The sequence below is a fragment of the Felis catus genome, chromosome B2 (genome assembly GCF_018350175.1).
Source record: "Felis catus isolate Fca126 chromosome B2, F.catus_Fca126_mat1.0, whole genome shotgun sequence".
Lineage (NCBI taxonomy): Eukaryota > Metazoa > Chordata > Mammalia > Carnivora > Felidae > Felis > Felis catus.
This window is the reverse complement of record NC_058372.1, coordinates 115,226,774-115,244,323: the sequence shown is the minus strand read 5'-3', so window position 1 is coordinate 115,244,323 and position 17,550 is coordinate 115,226,774. Positions and strand designations below refer to the sequence as shown.

The 17,550-nt window shown below is 37.0% G+C and overlaps 1 protein-coding gene across 13 annotated transcripts in view; it reads left to right on the top strand.

Moving 5' to 3' along the window:
- PTPRK (protein tyrosine phosphatase receptor type K) overlaps positions 1–17,550 on the top strand; it is a 561,747-nt gene that overhangs the window by 274,498 nt on the left and 269,699 nt on the right. For all 13 annotated transcript variants that reach the window (XM_023254331.2, XM_023254334.2, XM_023254335.2 and 10 more), the window contains exons 4-5: positions 7,235–7,316; positions 9,611–9,726. In XM_023254331.2, the coding sequence (XP_023110099.1) occupies positions 7,235–7,316; positions 9,611–9,726 (198 nt within the window). The remainder of the gene's footprint in view (positions 1–7,234; positions 7,317–9,610; positions 9,727–17,550) is intronic.

The following is a 17,550-nucleotide window of genomic DNA, read 5'->3' as shown; positions in this document are numbered from 1 at the left end:
TTCCAGCCTCAGTTCTCAGTAGGATTCTTGTGGTAGGTTCACTGATGCGGTGGAGAAAAGAAAAGTCACTGTCTTCAATGACTTTATATTGTAGTAGGGGAGATGAATCTCAAAAATTTATTTGTATAGTAAATTATGTAATTATAATTTTGCTCTGTTTGTAGCTCTGGCCTGAGGACACTTCTTCCCAGTCTCCTACAGAGCAGATATTAATCTGCATGTAATTTAGGATTAGGTCAAAGCATGTAAATTAGGATTAGGTTAGGAAACACTTCTACACCTTTGAGTTTCTTTTCCTGCAAACATGCCATCATGCTCATTATTTTCTTCCATTAGACCTTGAGTCATGCTCTGTTCATCATAAACTTTAGCATTGACATCTTTAAGAGTTGCTTTCTCTCAACTGCCTTAGCCCACCTTCATCCTGATGATTTTGCTTTCTTGATGGAAAGTCCATTGACAGATTCTTCGCTTCTTCATCTCCACATTCGCCTACCTTATCTTAACCTGCTGCTCTGGTTAAATGGATCGTGTAATATCTCACAAGCATTCTAACTTTGCATGTAAGCATCTCACTTTCTGACCATAACATAAGCTCATCCCTGTTTCCTTCATTCATTTTACAGAGCTTATCCATCAACCTTGTGGTGAGCTCCAGATCATCAAGCCATCTTTCATTTGCCAATTCATCAACTTGCTTATCATATCAAAATTTGATCTCATCATAATCTTTTTGATCACATTTGCCATTTTCATAAACTCTTTGCTTGCTTGTTTTTCAATCTATTTTTTATAAGCTTAGAACAAACATTCTGTTTAAAAATCATACCCCATATTAGCTCGGGAGCACTAGAAATTTGTGGTCACCAACTGCAAATGAGCCCACGGGATTCCTGGAATTCCTACTATGTTTTTCTGTTCAATTCCCTTTCTAGCCCTCCTTTCCCTTCCACTCCACTTGATACTCTCCAGTCTGTGACTAGTCTTCTTTTTACCAGCCCATCCCATATAGCTGAGAAAATTGAGACCATGTAATAGAAAATCCCTTAATTACCAATCCTACAATTTTATTCATATTTTAATTCATCTCCCCTCTCCTCATATTACAAAAAACTCGAGTCCCTTCCTACGATCTATGATTTGGATCCTGTCCTATCCTATCTCACACTAACAGTTATCATTTCTTTCTCACATGCACTCAAAAATTTCATCCCAAATTGAATCACCCTTACCGATTTCTAAGCATTTGTTTCCCATCTTAAAAAGCAATAATAATTAAAAAAATAAAACACTTCTCTTGATCCCATATCTTCTTCCATTTTTAATTTTTTTTAATTTTTTAATTTTTTTATTTTTCTAAAATAAGCTCTAGGCCAAATGTGGATCTCACAATCCTGAGATCAAGAGTCACATGCTCTACCAACTGAGCCAGCCAGGCACCCCTCTTCTTCCATTTTTTAGTTAAATTTCTCCCCACCAATTCAGGCACACTTCTTATGGAAATTTTTATATTCATCTCTACTCCTCTGTTGTCTTCATCATTGTCCAATATGGTTTCCATTTCTGTTGTTTCATACAGATGGCCTTTCCTTTGGTCATTCCTAATCTCAGTGGCACATATAAAGAGTATTTTTTCTCAGCTTTATTAAGGTACAATTGACATATAACACTGTGTAAGTTTCAGGCAGACAATGTGTTGATTTGATATACTTATATTTTGTAAAAGGATTACCACCAGAGCCTTAGCTAACACCTCCATCACATCACATAATACCATTTTATTTTTGTGGTGAGAACATTTAAGATTTATTCTCCTAGCAACATTCAAGTCTGTGATACAACATTGCTAACTATAATCACCATGCTGTAAATTAGATCTCCAGAACGTATTCATCTAATGACTGGAAGTTTGTACTCTTAGTACGATATCATTTATATATGGGATCTAAAAAAGCCAAACTCATAGAAGCAGAGACTAGAATCATGGTTACCAGGGTCTGAAGGGTTTTGGAAATGAGGAGATTTCAGTCAAAGAGTGCTAACTTCCAGTTACAAGATGTATGAGGGGGTATTTTTTTTTAAATTTACTTATTTATTTTGAGAGAGACAGATACAGCATGAGTGGGGAAGGAACAGAGAGAAAGAGGGAGAGAAAGAATCCCAAGCAGCCTCCTGGCTGTCAGTGCAGATCCTGATGCAGGGCTCCATCTCACAAACCATGAGGTCCTGACATCTCTTCCACTTAAGACATTTTTTTACTAGCTTTTGTGACATTTTGTGTCCGTCTCACTTTTATTTTTCTACACAATTTTGTTTTTCTTTCTACAATCTCCTCCTCCTTTTGCAGGCTCATCATTCTCAATCCTGTCATGGTAGAAAGTATCAGTTAGGGGCTCCTGGGTGGCTCAGTCAGTTGAGCGTCTAGCTCTAGATTGTGGCTCAGGTCATGATCCAAGGGTCATGGGATTGAGGCCCACATTGGGCTCCATGCTGAGCATGGAGCCTGCTTGGGATTCTCTCTCTCTCTCTCTCTCTCTCTCTCTCTCTCTCTCTCTCTCTCTCTTTCTCTCTCCCTCCCTCCCTCCCTCCCTCTCTCCCTCCCTCCCCCTTTGCCCCTCCTCTACTTGTGCGCCTGCTCTCTAGAAAGAAAGAATGAAGAGGAAGGAAGGAAGGAAGGAAGGAAGGAAGGAAGGAAGGAAGGAAGGAAGGAAGGCAGGCAAACAGGCAGGCATCTTAAAAATTCAAAAAGAAGTATCAATTAGGAGTTTTCTTTTGACAGACAGTTTTACTAAAGGAAGGGGACAGAAGCTTGGCTGACTGAGCTGATAATAATTAACCTTTATTGGTGCACCTGGGTGACTCAGTTGGTTAAGCTTCCAACTTCGGCTCAGGTCGTGATCTCGTGGCTTGCCTCATGAGTTCGAGACCCCGTGTCAGGCTCTGTACTGACAACTCAGAGCCTGGAGCCTGCTTTGGATTCTGTCTCTCTCTCTTCTGCCCCTCCCCCCTCCCTTGCTCACACCCTGTCTCTGTCTCTGTCTCTCTCTCTCTCAAAAATAAACATTTAAAAAAACAATACTTACTGAACACTTACTATATACAAGAGACTATCCTAAACTAGCATATGCATCATCAAGCTCCTATTTGTGTCCCCCACCCACCAACTGAGACACACACACACACACACACACACACACACACACACACACACACACTCCTCACCACAATCATACAAGGTTGGTATTATTTTTATCCTCAATTTAAAGAAAAGTTAAGTAGCTGGACCAAAGTCATAACAGTTAACAAGTGGCGGAGCCAGGAAAGGACCTGAGTCAAACTGCCTCCAGCCTCTATTCTTCCATCAAGTTCACTACCCTGTGTCTCAAGATAAAGAACCAAATGCAAAGAGAGCATTTCCTTTAAATGGGCTTCAAATTTCCTTTAAGATGCTAACATGTTATATTTTTAAAGATTAACATCATTTTAAATAGTATGTTGATTAGATATTACATTGACTAGGTAGCAGTCCCATCAGCATTACACTCTGCCTATTTTCGTACTATACTCACTCCTATGGTCCCAAAGCCATTGGCAATGGGACACAGGAGGCTGGGTGGTTGTTTTGTCTCCCATCCACCCATTCCTAGTGTAGACCTTGTCCTTTGTCACTTCTTTCCTACTTTGTCCTCATAATTACTGACTTCACTGGAATAAAGTGAAGCTGAGAAGTAGAACAGGGGTCTTTGAAGGAAGAGAAATACTTCATAATGAAAAGATGGCTAATCTATGAACACAGAAATGTGTGTGTGTGTGTGTGCACCTGTGTGTGTGTACAAGTGTATTACATTTCATAGAAGTGTATCTGATATGAAAACAATTGTCATGTCACTTTCCAAGTATTGGAACAAAGGCTTAGCAAGAAATAAAAGGGAGAACCAGAGACATTAACTAACGTATAACTTGGAGCAGCTGTGGTAGAGGCCCCTTTCCTGGGGGGTGAGAAAACTTGTACTTGACTCCCAACTTTCCTGTTTACAAATTCTTGAGCAAATCACATAACCTTTTAGAGCCAAATCCCAAATCCTTAACATGGATATAATGCAGCTTTCATTATAAGGTTTTATAAGGATTAAATAGTAACAGGTGTAAAAGTGCTATATAAACCAAACAGTAAGCTCATCAATGTTGTTAATATGTGAGATTTATGTAAGTGTATCACAGGAAAATAAGTTCTATTTGCTTTTGGTAGTCCAAGAAAAGAGAAGATACAGAAAGAAAAAGTGAGAAAGCCATTTTTGAAGAACTACATTTTTATAAATAGACCACATATCTGTGTAATTAATTGTTGTTGGTTATTTCCCTTTTGTTGTAGCCTACATTAAATTATTTTAATTTCCTGTTTATCTTTGTTTTACTTTCTCCAATTGTTTTACTTCCTTTGCTTCACATAGGTGATAAGCTTGTGCATGTTTACTACACTCCCTGGGAAAAAGTTTCTAATTCGTTTAAATTGAGCTTTTATTCTGGACAATAGATTCGGGCCTTGATTTAAAAGGGAACAAAAGAATCAGTTCTTTATTATAGCAAAAAAAAAAGTTTCTCTTTTTAGTGACCTCATTTTCCCTGCTAAGTGTGTCTTTGCCTCATTAACAAGAGCTGGAGGAAATTTCTAAGATCAGATTCCTTTACTACTAAGGATCTAATCAGCTTTATCACTTCAACAGAGCCCTCACCTTGTAAGGCTCCTGTGTCCAGTCAGGGGAAACAAATCTCAGTAGCTTAATTATGGAAAGCTTGCTTGAGCAAATGCTCAGGCCAGATCTAATGTTTGGTGTCAGGTAGACAACCAGGGCTTCCCAGAAGAAGGGAGCAATGGAAGCCATACCAGATGTCACCTTTCACCCATCTAAGAGGCTAGCCTGGGAACAGAATGAACAGGCTCTTTTTGCATGCTGTTTTCACTCCACTCCATTACCTGAAATACTGAAGGTAATGATTCCAATCAATTTTTTTGCTACTCTAGCAACATTCTTGGATTATTAACTAAATAAGTGAAGTAAGGTTGAATTAAAATGGGGAGGGGGGGAAAGGCAAACCCTAAAGAACAAAGACTTTATCCTTTGGCAAACTGAATTAATACAGAGAATGTACCTCATATAACAGAAAGTTGAACTCAGAACGCCTGTGATAGAATTGTCATCACATGTAACCCAAGCAATTTATTTAACTGGGTCTTCCTAGCCTCATCTTGGCAATACTTTTTAATTTAGTTTTTCTCGAACTCTCTCTTACCTTTCATATTTTTTTTGCCACTTCCTACATCTTTTTTTATCTAGACTTCCAAATTTCTAGAATGCTGCACAACACGCTTCACTGTTTTCATCTTTGCCCAGCAGAGGCCCTAGGTTTGTGCTGAGCTAGAACCGCACCCTGATCCCTGAATTGGCAAATAATGCCCATGGGAAAGGAGATATGGCTGCAAATCATGGAATCACATTGGAGAGACTCTCTCCTGAAATTTGTGTTCATCTAGATGCCATTGTTTATACAGATATCTGATATTTTAAAATTATGGTTATTATAGCTTCTCTGGCCCTTTCTAATTTTGTTTTTCTTTTTAATGGGAGTGTTCACCTGCCTGAAACCTCCTGATACTTCTCTTCTTTCCTTGATCATTATGCCTGAATCACACTTTGTTGGCTTTCCTGCTGCTGCTGTATTGCTGCCTTCTATTTCAGTGGTTTTCTCCTCTTCATCTTCCTGTGCCATCTTATTCACCCATCATGTTCACTTTCAAATCTGTAACTTACTTCCATGATCACATCTAAATCTAAAGGTTAATGGGCATTGAGGAGGGCACCTGTTGGGATGAGCACTGGGTGTTGTATGGAAACCAATTTGACAATAAATTATGTTTAATATAAAAAATAAAAAAATAAAGGTTTATTGTGAACCTATTTCTTTTATTTGAGATATGTTTGTCCTGTTATCCCATAAGCCTGTACCCTACGTGCACCCTAGGCAGATCAGATTTGAAATGTACTTAGTCATTTCTCCCTCAACTTTGTACATTGTCTGCATCACTAGTCCTGGCTAGGGATTCCAATAACATCATTCACCTAGTGGTGCAATCCTTGAGCCAGAATTGACCTATATTTCACCACAACTAACAAGTCAATAAGTTTTATTTTGTCTGTTTCCTTAGTTTTATTTTTATCTCTCCTTTTTCTTTGCATCTGTCTATTTACATGACTAGTAGCATACAACCTGAGCATTTCCAGCCTCAGTTTATTTTGGTCCCTCCTTTACCTTATAGGCATATATATGTTTCTAATAGATCAACTTGTTTACATATATTCCTACTTTAAACATCAGCTTCCATTACATTTCCTAAAATGTTTTGCAGAATACTCCAAAAATAATCTGTGTATCTCCATGAAAAGGGAGCCCATAGTCAAATGTAATATTGAAATGTGGCATGCGAAATACGGTTTCTCTTGAAAAGTCACACTATATGAAGTTTCTCTATTGGTTGTAACAACACAACTCTATAACACAAGCTTATATTTGAACATGGAAATGTTTTTGTTTAATATTTATTAATATGGGATTATTGACAGGATGTACTCCTGATTTTAGTCCCATGGTATTCAAGGTGTTCCATGCCTAGCTCTCTAATCTCACCTCTTCCCTTTTGAAACTTTGTAACCAGTCAGATGACATTCATTTCGTTTCCCAAACACACAGCTCTGTTCCATTCCATTGTATATTGTTTCTTTTGCCTGGAATACTTCTACTCTATCGAATGGCCACTGGTTTTGAAAATTTAGCACTTAAAAGCTTAGATCATTTGATTGGTTAGCATACTGCTTGGTACATTTTAGGTGCTCAACGTATTTTAAATAAATAACAAAAACAGAGAAAATTAATAAGAGAAACTTTAGCTATTTATTCATTCTACCTAGATATAGCCCATTCAGGAATTCTAATGCATAATAGCACTTGCTTAATTTTTTTTTTTTTTTTTTTTTTTTTTTTTGCTGCTTAACCTCAGTAATTTTTTTTTGTTTACTCGGACAAGATTTGGGAAGACTTACATTATAAGATATCTTTAATTCTTATAGGATAAAACTCAAAAAATTAATTTTTGTAAGTGTGCTATAGCTATTCTTCTTTTACTGTGAAAATTCCTTAAAAATGATTGTTGCCAATGGTTTCTGTTTCTTTCTGACAGGTAATATTTGAAGCTGAAGTCTCAGGAGGAAGGAGTGGTTATATTGCCATTGATGACATCCAAGTACTGAGTTATCCTTGTGGTAGGTTGTGATTAAGAATTGTATTTTTCTATGTCCTTTCAAGACTTGTCTTATATTGGCAGTGACCGTTGACTGTTCATCATTTGGCCATACCTGTCTCTTTTGTTTTTACTCCTAGCCTTCTGTTCACTTTTAAAAGAACACTGAAGCATTTCTAGAATTTTCAAATCAAATATTTTTCAGAATTATAACTAATTCTACACAGATTAATGGATTCTTTTAGCTATTGAATTACTGAGAACAAAATGCAGATGTAAATGAAACTCTAGATAGGACATGCTCCATCTTTTGGTTTTATTTATTTATTTATTTATTTATTTATTTATTTATTTATGAGAGAGAAGAGAGTTTCCCAAACAGGCTTGATGCTCAGCACGCAGCCCGTCGCAGGGCGCAATCCCATGACCCTGGGATCTTGACCTCAGCCAAAATCAAGAGTCAGACGCTCAACCCACTGAGCCACTCAGGCACCCTATCTTTTGGTTTCATTAAACAATCTAGGAAAGTAAAGAAGAATGACAAATCAGAGTTCAATGGAAAGGAAACTAAAAGAAACCTTATTAACTTATGTGATCTGCTCAGTTGAAAGTTGGAGTGAAGGAAAGAGAATGAATTAGTTCACCTATTCCAAACTTCAGACTAAAGTTTTGGTAATAAATATCTGGTTAATCCATATAAAACAACAAAATAATCGACAGCAAGCAAAAAGTGACTCGGTTTAGTAATACCTTGTTTTGTTATGTCTCTAGATGCACATTGGTTGATCTCAGATGCACATTGGTGGTATAACTAAATTTATGTGTACATCACATTCAGTGGAGCCAGATATAAAACCACTGGAGTAAATTCAGAGCTTACCTGTATCTCCCAACAACGGCATTTTAAAGGGCCCATGACTTCTAGATTATCTGCTCAGTGATCCTCTTGGTGGAAATTTTGTCGCCATTGTAGGCACCATGCACAGGGTGGGGGTGGAGGGACACCGTGCCAGGGGCCAAGGCTGTGTGCCTGGTGAGTGCTTGGTAAATGCCAGTGTGCATCTGCCTCACTACCGGGGGTGGCACATCACAGATTGTGTGACCCTCCTTGGTTCTGATTCAGTAGGTATGGGGGGTGGTGCTGAAAATTTTCATCTCTAATAATTTCCCAGGTGATGCTGCTGCTGCTGGCCTGGAGTTCACAATTTGAGAACCACAGTTCCAGGTCACATTTAGCTCAAGCATTTCTGTTTTTGATGCCTATACAAAAATGAGGTGCTTAAGACAGAGGTAGCAAGCAGGCAAGGGTCTAATGATTTATTCCATATAGTATGTTCTAAGAAAAAGAGGGCAAAATCATCTCACTTACAGTTCAAGTTGGTTTGCTAAATTCTTTCAGCCCATTAGTACATGAGAATGATGTTTCCATCCACTGTTCATTTATAATTATTGAAAGAGAAATGTGAAAGAAAGGCTCTCAGGAGTAAACAAGTAGAAATATAAATTGACAACAGTTTTATTGTGCTTTGGGCCTCTAGGAACTTGCTTTCAGTACTGTGTCTTAGCTTTTCCGGTGTATATTTACTTTCAGTGGAAAACATGAATAAGCTTCATTTCTAAAAGGTAATCATAGAGAACACTAATTTGACAGTCATATAACTCACGTAGGTTTTGACTAAAGTTACTACTTTTTGTTGGTCTGCTATGCCTTTGGGTAACTTTCTTATAACTCTGAATGGATAGGAAGTGGATTTAGCAACAGTTATGCTGATCTATTTGAGAGAAACAAAAATATTTCCTTGGTCTTTGAAGTACTAGAGAATCATAGCTTTTGAAATGAAAAAATAAATAAATAAAAAGAGAGAGATCTAACTGCTTAATTGTAAATTAATAGTTCAATGGCCACGTCTTCATCAGTATGTTAGATTCACTGTATGTTTTCATTATACTTTTCCGTTATGCTCTGGCTTATGCCTATTTGATCTCTTTTGCTTTCTTTGACTTGTAACTGTTTTATTATCACCCATATATAACACGCTATGACTGACCTTCAGCAGTAATTGTTGAGTGCTCTCGCTGTATACAACAGTGCTCCTGCAATTATGGGCAATAAGTAATAGAGCTATTGAGGGGGGGAAAAAAAGAGAATTGTGGGAAGGATTGTGTATATAAGCACAAAGAAAACTCAATTTTCTTCCATACGATATTAGTTTTGGCCAAAGGTTAAAAGTGTTAACCACATTATTCTCTTGGGAAAAAGTAACATGGCACGTTTTCTTCATGTGAAAACAGTAAAAATTTTTTCTGCCTTCACAGATAAATCTCCTCATTTCCTCCGTCTGGGGGACGTGGAGGTCAATGCAGGGCAGAACGCTACATTTCAGTGTATTGCTACAGGGAGAGATGCTGTGCATAACAAGTTATGGCTGCAGGTAAGGCCAAGTTGGCAGTTGAGCTACAGGGTACACTTGATTTTTAAAAAATCACAAATATACTGCCTGTGGTGTCATTCGTGTGTGTGTGTGTGTGTGTGTGTGTGTGTGTGTGTGTGTGTGTGAGTGACAGAGAGAGAAAGAGAAAGAGAGAGAGAATGGGAGAGAGAAAGAAACAAGTTCTCTTGTTCATCTTTTGATGTGGGAAACAAAGGCAGAAAAAGAAATTAAATATCCTTACAACTTACGTCCCATTTACGAATCCTTGAGACAGGCAGAGTGGCATTCCTCTGAGAGCCCCAGCCAACTCCATGTTGATACTTTGCTAAAGGCAAAAGACAATCTCAGCCCAACCTCCCAGGATCCTCTAAGTCTACTTTAACATATAAAAATTCCTTTGGAAGCTTCCTTCATCTCTACCCCCCAAGATATATATTGGCAATCATACTCCAAGCTTATGGCCCACTGATATACATCTGAAGGGTCTCATAGCTGAGGGTTTACTAGACAGTAGTAAATGAACCGTTCCTAAGGATAGCTAACAATAGCTAGCCCCCTCAAGGTCCTGGAAACCTTGTTTCCAAGATACCTTAGAGACTCTCTATCCCTAACCCCCTCCCAACCTCAAGGTATATAATCAGTCACCTGTCACAACCCCAGTGCAGCTCTTTCTGCCCAGGGTTCCTATCCCCATGCTTTAATAAAATTACCTTTATGCACTCACTGAAGATGTCTCCTCCAAATCCAAATGCTTCAGACCACATCAGGTTTGATTTAATTGATTGCAGACTCATTTCAGATATTTCCATTATTGGAATATGAATAAACATGTAACAGTATATCCTTAATAAGTATTTGGGTTTGTTTCTAGTGAAAAGTAATGTTTCTCTAATGTTATGTATAACTTGTAAAAACAATTTTTTCTAAATCCATTCAAAGTAGGAAAAAAATGAAAATTTCCTCATTTAATATTTTGAGCTATTAACATACAAGAGCATAGTACTTAAGTAGAAACGGTCATATTCTGATAAATATCTTTAAAATATTTTAACTAAACTTTGGGAAACTTCCGGAAATGTGAATTGGAAAAGAGCCAATTAAATTTTTCCAGAATTTTTGTATGTAAGGGTTAATCACAGAACTGAGGTCAAGACATTTGCTTTGCATACATTAAATCCTCAGTAAATACTTAATGAATTACAATTTGGCATAGTGTTGGAGAAATGTAAATGGTACATACAAAGAGCTTTGAAAAAATCAGAGAGAAAACAATAGAGTAAGGAATGGGACTTGTCTTCAGAGAATATCTACCAATCCTACAGCAGTGATGGGGTGAGGGGAGGCGGTGGGGGGGAGGTGGGTAAGGGCTAAGAGCAGCTCTAAAGTCAGGAGCCTGGTCCTGTAGGAAAGATAACTGTTGAGCTAAATATTTGAAGCTAGAAATATAAGTAATAATATCCTCTGAGCCCTTGTATTATTATTTCTTGTTCTGTTTGCATCAGAATGAAGGAAGGGGCTTAAGTAGTTAGAATTTTAAATTCCTGAGAATGACTTGAATATAGATATCAGCACTTATTTTATCATACTTACCATATTCTCAGAGAGGTAAAATTAGTATTGAGAATAATCATTACGTTGCCGGAGGTTGGGGTCATGATTATAATAAATGAATATTGAAATCATATCTGGTATAAGGCCTAAAACTGTGCTAGATGTTATAAATTTGTTATTTCATCAAATTCTCATACCCGCTTGGATGTTAAACAGATGTACTCATATAAATCTAATGATTACTACTTTCATAATTCACGTGATTTGCTGGTATCAGCCTATCATCCTGAATATGTGGAAAGGAAATGATGCCCCTACTTTTTTTTTTTTTCTGTGTTTATGCTGATTTCCCCTATAGATTCTGAATTATGAGATCATTCTTTCTGGAGAGGGTATTGTATAATGTGCAGTCTGTTTTGTCAGCTGAACATCAAGTCAGAATCCCTCTTTCTCTCAGCCTAAACAATTAATTTCAAAAATGTTTTTAGACATTTTTTCTAATCAATTTGTTATTTATTTATTTATTTTTTCCATTTCGGTGGGAACATTAGTTGGCATTTGACTTTAGCTGTGATCCATGTTGTCTTGTCTTGGAGAACCAAGCTCTGCAGCCTGCCCCTGGTTTTATGCCCCAGGATTTATTGTGACATTGAAATAAAAGGGTTTTGTGTGCTCAGACACCAGCTGCCTTGTGGCAACAAAGACATTCTGGCTCTGCTGGTCTGAGTGGGTTGCAGTCAAAATACTGCTCGTTTATTGTTTGTTTCCTACTTTCTGGATTGGCCCATTTCATTACAGTTTTTAAAAATATTCCCTCTGCCATTTTATAAAGAAAGATGTGAGATAAAAATATTCTGTGAGACCTCTATTCTACTTTTCTCCACTTCTCTTTACATGTCCTAAGGTGAATTTTTGCATTTCTCTTCTGTTTTGATATTGAGATTACCCAATTCCTCAGCGGTGTACATATTTACCTTATTCTTTTAAAAAGCTTTTCTACTTTTTCAGTAACACCATTTAAATTACCTTAAGTTATTGTTGTAAATCATTCTTCACGTTTAAGAAACATTGAAACTATCAACTCCTTAGTCGAGGGATGTTTTCAAACAAACTAGACTAGTTATTGTATATAAATATATGGTGAGTCGATCAGAATGTGGCCAGTAACTTTAAAAAATTTCATTTGCTTCAAGTAGTAGAAATATAGTAAAGCAGAAAGAATCTTGATTCCATAAGGAATCTGCAAGCCAACCCATACAAATAAATGTCAAGTCATGTTTGCTTGATGCAGAACAACTTCGAGAAATCAGGAGGCCCAACTCTTAATTTGAACCTTAATTCGAACCCTTTAGCCCTTCCAACCCAGTTAATTGTATGGGCGTAGAGAATTCATTGAATTATTCTGGACTTCAAGTTCCTTAATTATAAAAGGAGATGTGGATAGAAACTAAGATCCCTTCCAGCTATAAAATGCTAAACTAGGTCTTTACATTTTTTTTTTGATGGCCTAAGACATAGCCTTCATTACCTTTTTTGTTTGATGGAAGAATGTGAAATTGTTTATTAGTTGTGTATGGGTAAAAATGGTCCCTTAAAATTAAGTATCATTATGAGAACAACTGCTTAACCTATCTGCTGACAGTACTGAGACCCAATTGAAAGCAACTCCAGATGAAAAGTCATTGCATCCTGTCACAAAAGTAATGGAATAATTGAGTAGCTGTTACGCTTGCGATGTAGGTGTAATTAAAAAATGGCAATTGACCCTTTATGTTTTCCAAATCACTTACATTATACAGTATTAAGCTTCACTTGTTAAATGTTTAAGTATGGGGTAAAAAACAAAAACAAAAACAAAAGCAAAACCCAAACAAAGAAAAGCAGCCAACTTTCTATCTTAAAGGAAAAACAAAACACTGCTTTAACCATAATAACTTGATAGTGTTTGACATTTAAAATAATTTATGTGTGGAAATACATTAAAAAAATAAATCTCTCACTTGTTTATTGTCTTTACAATTGATATGTCAATCATTTTTATTGTTTAAAATGACACACAAATTAGGTAAATTAAAAAACAGAGCACGAAAAGCAAGAATCTGAGTTACCTGAGCTAATGTAGGATAATTCATAAGGTATATCATAGTGGTTCTGGATGTATCTTTAGGGAGTGTTCTTTTCTGTAAGATCTCAGATTGTATAATTACAGGGTCTTAGAATTAGGTCATTTACTCTAGACATTTAGAAAACAATGACAAAATACCCAAATTAACCTCCTTGTACAAGCTCAGTGAACTACCGATGCATAGAACAATATGGATGACTGTTTTTAGAAGTCTATTTAGTGTCAACAGGCTACTAGTATGGTGAAATTATGAGCTTTTCTGGGCCACAGCTTAAAATAGTGTGTTATGAAGTTCATTTATGTTGGAAAAGGGACTTAGAGTACTAAGACTTTAGTCGCTTGTAGAGAATTTCCAAATTCCTTTTTGATCGTAAAACTCAATGAAGTAGCATGCATTCTAGATACAAGCACAACATTTGTTGTCAGGTTACGATTTGCAATTTTTCCCCACTTGAACAGATGTTTTTCAGCGCTTCCAACAAGTTTTAGAACTATGCTATTTTTTGTTTTCAAGGAACCCCTAGTGGTAGAGAATTTGTGGATCGTAACTTAAGGCTTATGGGAAAACATAGGTTATAGGAAATAAGATCACTAATGAAATTTTAATGGACAATTTTATACTGAAATAAAATAGTAAAAACAACTGGTTATGCTTTTGAGAAGTGTCAGATACTTATAGGAAAGAGAAAAATTAACCTACATTTTTGTAGGTTAAAAGTTTTAGTCTTGCCCTTTTGTTGCAGTGCTTACTGATATGAATAATAAAGTAATGGTGGCAAAAAATGACTATGACACAACAGTTCCACTCCTAAGTATTTACACAAGAGATATAAAGGCATGTGTTCACAAACTGACCTGTAAAAGAATGTTTATAACAGCTTTATTCATAATAACCAAGAACAGTAAAGAACCCAATGCCCATTAACAGGAGAACGGGTAAACACTGTGTGGTTCATTCAAGCAATGGAATGCCACTGAGCAATAACAAAGAATGAGGTACTGATACATGTACCCATATGGATAAATCTCAGCAATATTATGTTTTCAGAAAGGGGACAGACAGAAGAGAGTGCAAACTGTGTGATTACATTTATATTAAGCGCCAGAAGAAACACAACTAATTTACGGTGATAGAAATCAGAAGAGTATTTGACTGTGGGGGAGGAGGATAGACTGGATGTGGCTGGGGGTAATGTTAATTTCATATATGTTTATTGGCGTGTTGGGTCTTTGGGTACATATACATTTGTTAGATGTTAAGAACCATCCAATTCTCTGAATATACAGTTTGCCTCAATAAACCATGAATGAGGAAAAGTATGTGATACATCTTATCACATAACCTCAGTCCTGGCAGTACTAATCAAGCCATAGATGGCAATAGCCTGCGAACATTAACCTGGATTTTTGTCCATCTTGTCCATTTGAAGTTATTTGATTAGGTTCGGGGGTAATTTTTAATCATTAATCTATGCTGAAATATAGAATAAAGCATGTTCTGAGTGTTCTGTCTTCAGAACATGTTATAAATTCTGAGGATGTAAAAGAATTGGAAACAGGGTTGGACTGTAACTTATGACTTAGTATTCTTCTCTGAAGGTCCAGTATAAGTGGACACCTACATGGCAAATCAAATAGAGCCCACTGCTGGAACATCTGTCTGACCATATGCTTTGGCCTCAGGTTCAATGTAGAAACTAAAATGCTAATGACTCCATCCATCATTACAGAGCTTGGCGGGCATGCTTCATTGGATTGGACAGAGAAATTCAACAGTGGAGTTACTGAAAGTAGAGAATTGTGTGGGTAGATTTGGTGACACCATTTGTTTTGGTGAATTGAAATGAGAGGCTGTTTGATGTATGACTGATAATCCTATGCAGATTGCCATCAAAGCTGTGGCAATTGGGCCAATCTGTCAGTAATTGCCGCAGGTGCTGGCACTGTGCCTCCTCAGTGGGCCTGCCAAAGCAGGCAAGTCAGCCATCACTTTGCACTTGGTGAGGTTCATCGGCACTAATGTAGTAGGATACAGCTAGTTTCTCAGCCAAAGGAAATGTCATTCCTTATGGAGCAATAGATAATTCAAGCAATGGATTGAGAGTAATAATTGGAGAGTAAAATTAGTAAAATGAGATGCAAATTGTTCTAAAAAAAAACCAAGCAGAGAGAGGCTGACCTCTTGTAGTACCAATTGTTGTCAGCTGAGGATCAAGGAAAGTGGTTGGTCTAAAACTTCTGGACACATAGTGTTTTGTCTAACCAGGGAAATGTCATGGTCTTATTCCTATACTGCATGTGAATATCATCATGCAAGCAATGGAAATCAGAAGCATGATTTTTTAAAAAATGACCTAATTTAAAAGTATGAAAATTTTAGCTCGTGAAACATATCACTACACAATTTTAAAGCCACACAGTCATTGTTCACAAGGCTCCCTCTGATGCCTCCATGCTGTGGTATTTTTCCATGCCTATGCCTGGATATTTGTAGCATATTTGACCTCCACAAGAGATTTTACTACCCCTGATACTATTTCTTTTTGAGAAAAAAAGTCTGATAATTTTGCATTTATTATAATGAAGGAAAATTATTGGAAGGAACTGATCCATGCCTAGAAAGATGGAGTTTATGGTGGGCAATTCATTGAAAAATAATTTGAGAGGAATATTTCAAAGCCCAATTGACTAAACATGTAATTTGTGACTAGCTTACATTGAGTACCATGGAAAAAAAAAAGAAAAATAAATAAAAGGGATGAGGTATAGTGAAAATTGCCCTATTCTCTGGGCTTGATGGAAGTCCTGACATTGTCTGGTCATTGGCCTTAAGAGGGCTGGCACATATCTAAAATATTAGAATAACAAAAGGCAGTATATAATTAGTAGGACAGTGAATAAAGTTGAAGAAACGACATCAGAATCGCTGAAGGGACATGGTATAAATATATCTTGAGAGTCATGGGAGACTGGAGAAACAAACTTCTTAAAGTCTTAGATTATTGGGACTATTCAAGAGGGATTCAATTGGTTCTGTATAGGTACTAAAGTACAATGCTAACTAACAGTTTGAAGTTATATGGTGAGAGATATAAGCTGATTATAAGGGAGAACTTTGTAATTGTAGGGCTGTTGAAACCTAGAATGAGCTATTCCAGGAGGTAGTAAAACTACAATTAGTGGAAGTATCCAAGCATAATCTGGATAAGCACTTGCTAGAGCTGTAGAGGATGTTTAAGCATGAAGCTGAATACTTTTTAAGATCCTTTCAGCCCAGAGAAATGTCTTTGAAACCGAGGAAGAAAAGACTGTATAGAATCAATGCATGATACTATTTCAGAGTTGAGCGAGAACTACGTAGACTGAAATGTTTGGTGAAATCATTAAGAGAGATTTGATGGAGTCTTTGAAGGGCATATAAGAGTTGAATAGCAAAGTCTGAGTGGGCATGGTTATCACTGCAGATTAGGGTGTGTGTGTGGGATGGGATAGCAACATTAGGAGAAGGATCTTATTGAAGTGGAAAGTTCGCAATGAGAAGCAGAAGTAAATATAGTTTTTGTCAGGGTTGAGACTAGGCCATGATGAAAACATAAGCCAGAAAGAAGTCACTGTTAGCAGTGCAGATATGAAGTCTTGAGAGCCCAGATTGGACGCCAGTGCAGTTGGAATACATGTTAGTAGAGGAGAGGGACAGATGAAAGAAGACAGTAGTTTTGGATCATGCCAGGTGACAGAATTAGGGAGGATGTGAGTGAAATGATGGAGACAGCTTTCTAAATTTCCTCAAAAGTTTATTTTTTAAAGCCAGTGAGTTTGTTTCCACATTTTCTGTTTTGGAACTGATTTGTCTCTTAGACCCATTTGTTTATTGTTTTTCTTTCTACCTTCATAACTGCATATAAGTTATCCTAGATAGGAGTGAAAGGTGAGGAGACATTCCCATTCCTTTTGGCTCTCTTTAGCTTTAATAAAAGTTTGTGAAGACAGTTTGAAGCTTGCCACCAAATTAAACCTCTGGGTGGTCCTGGGATCCACGGAAGGCTGTTGGTGTTTTCAGCCTTGGCTTCTTCTGTACCTTATGGCAAACAGAGCAGGAGTAGTGTCTGAGAGGAGTGTTAACCATGTCTGTTGTGCTTCCCTCTATT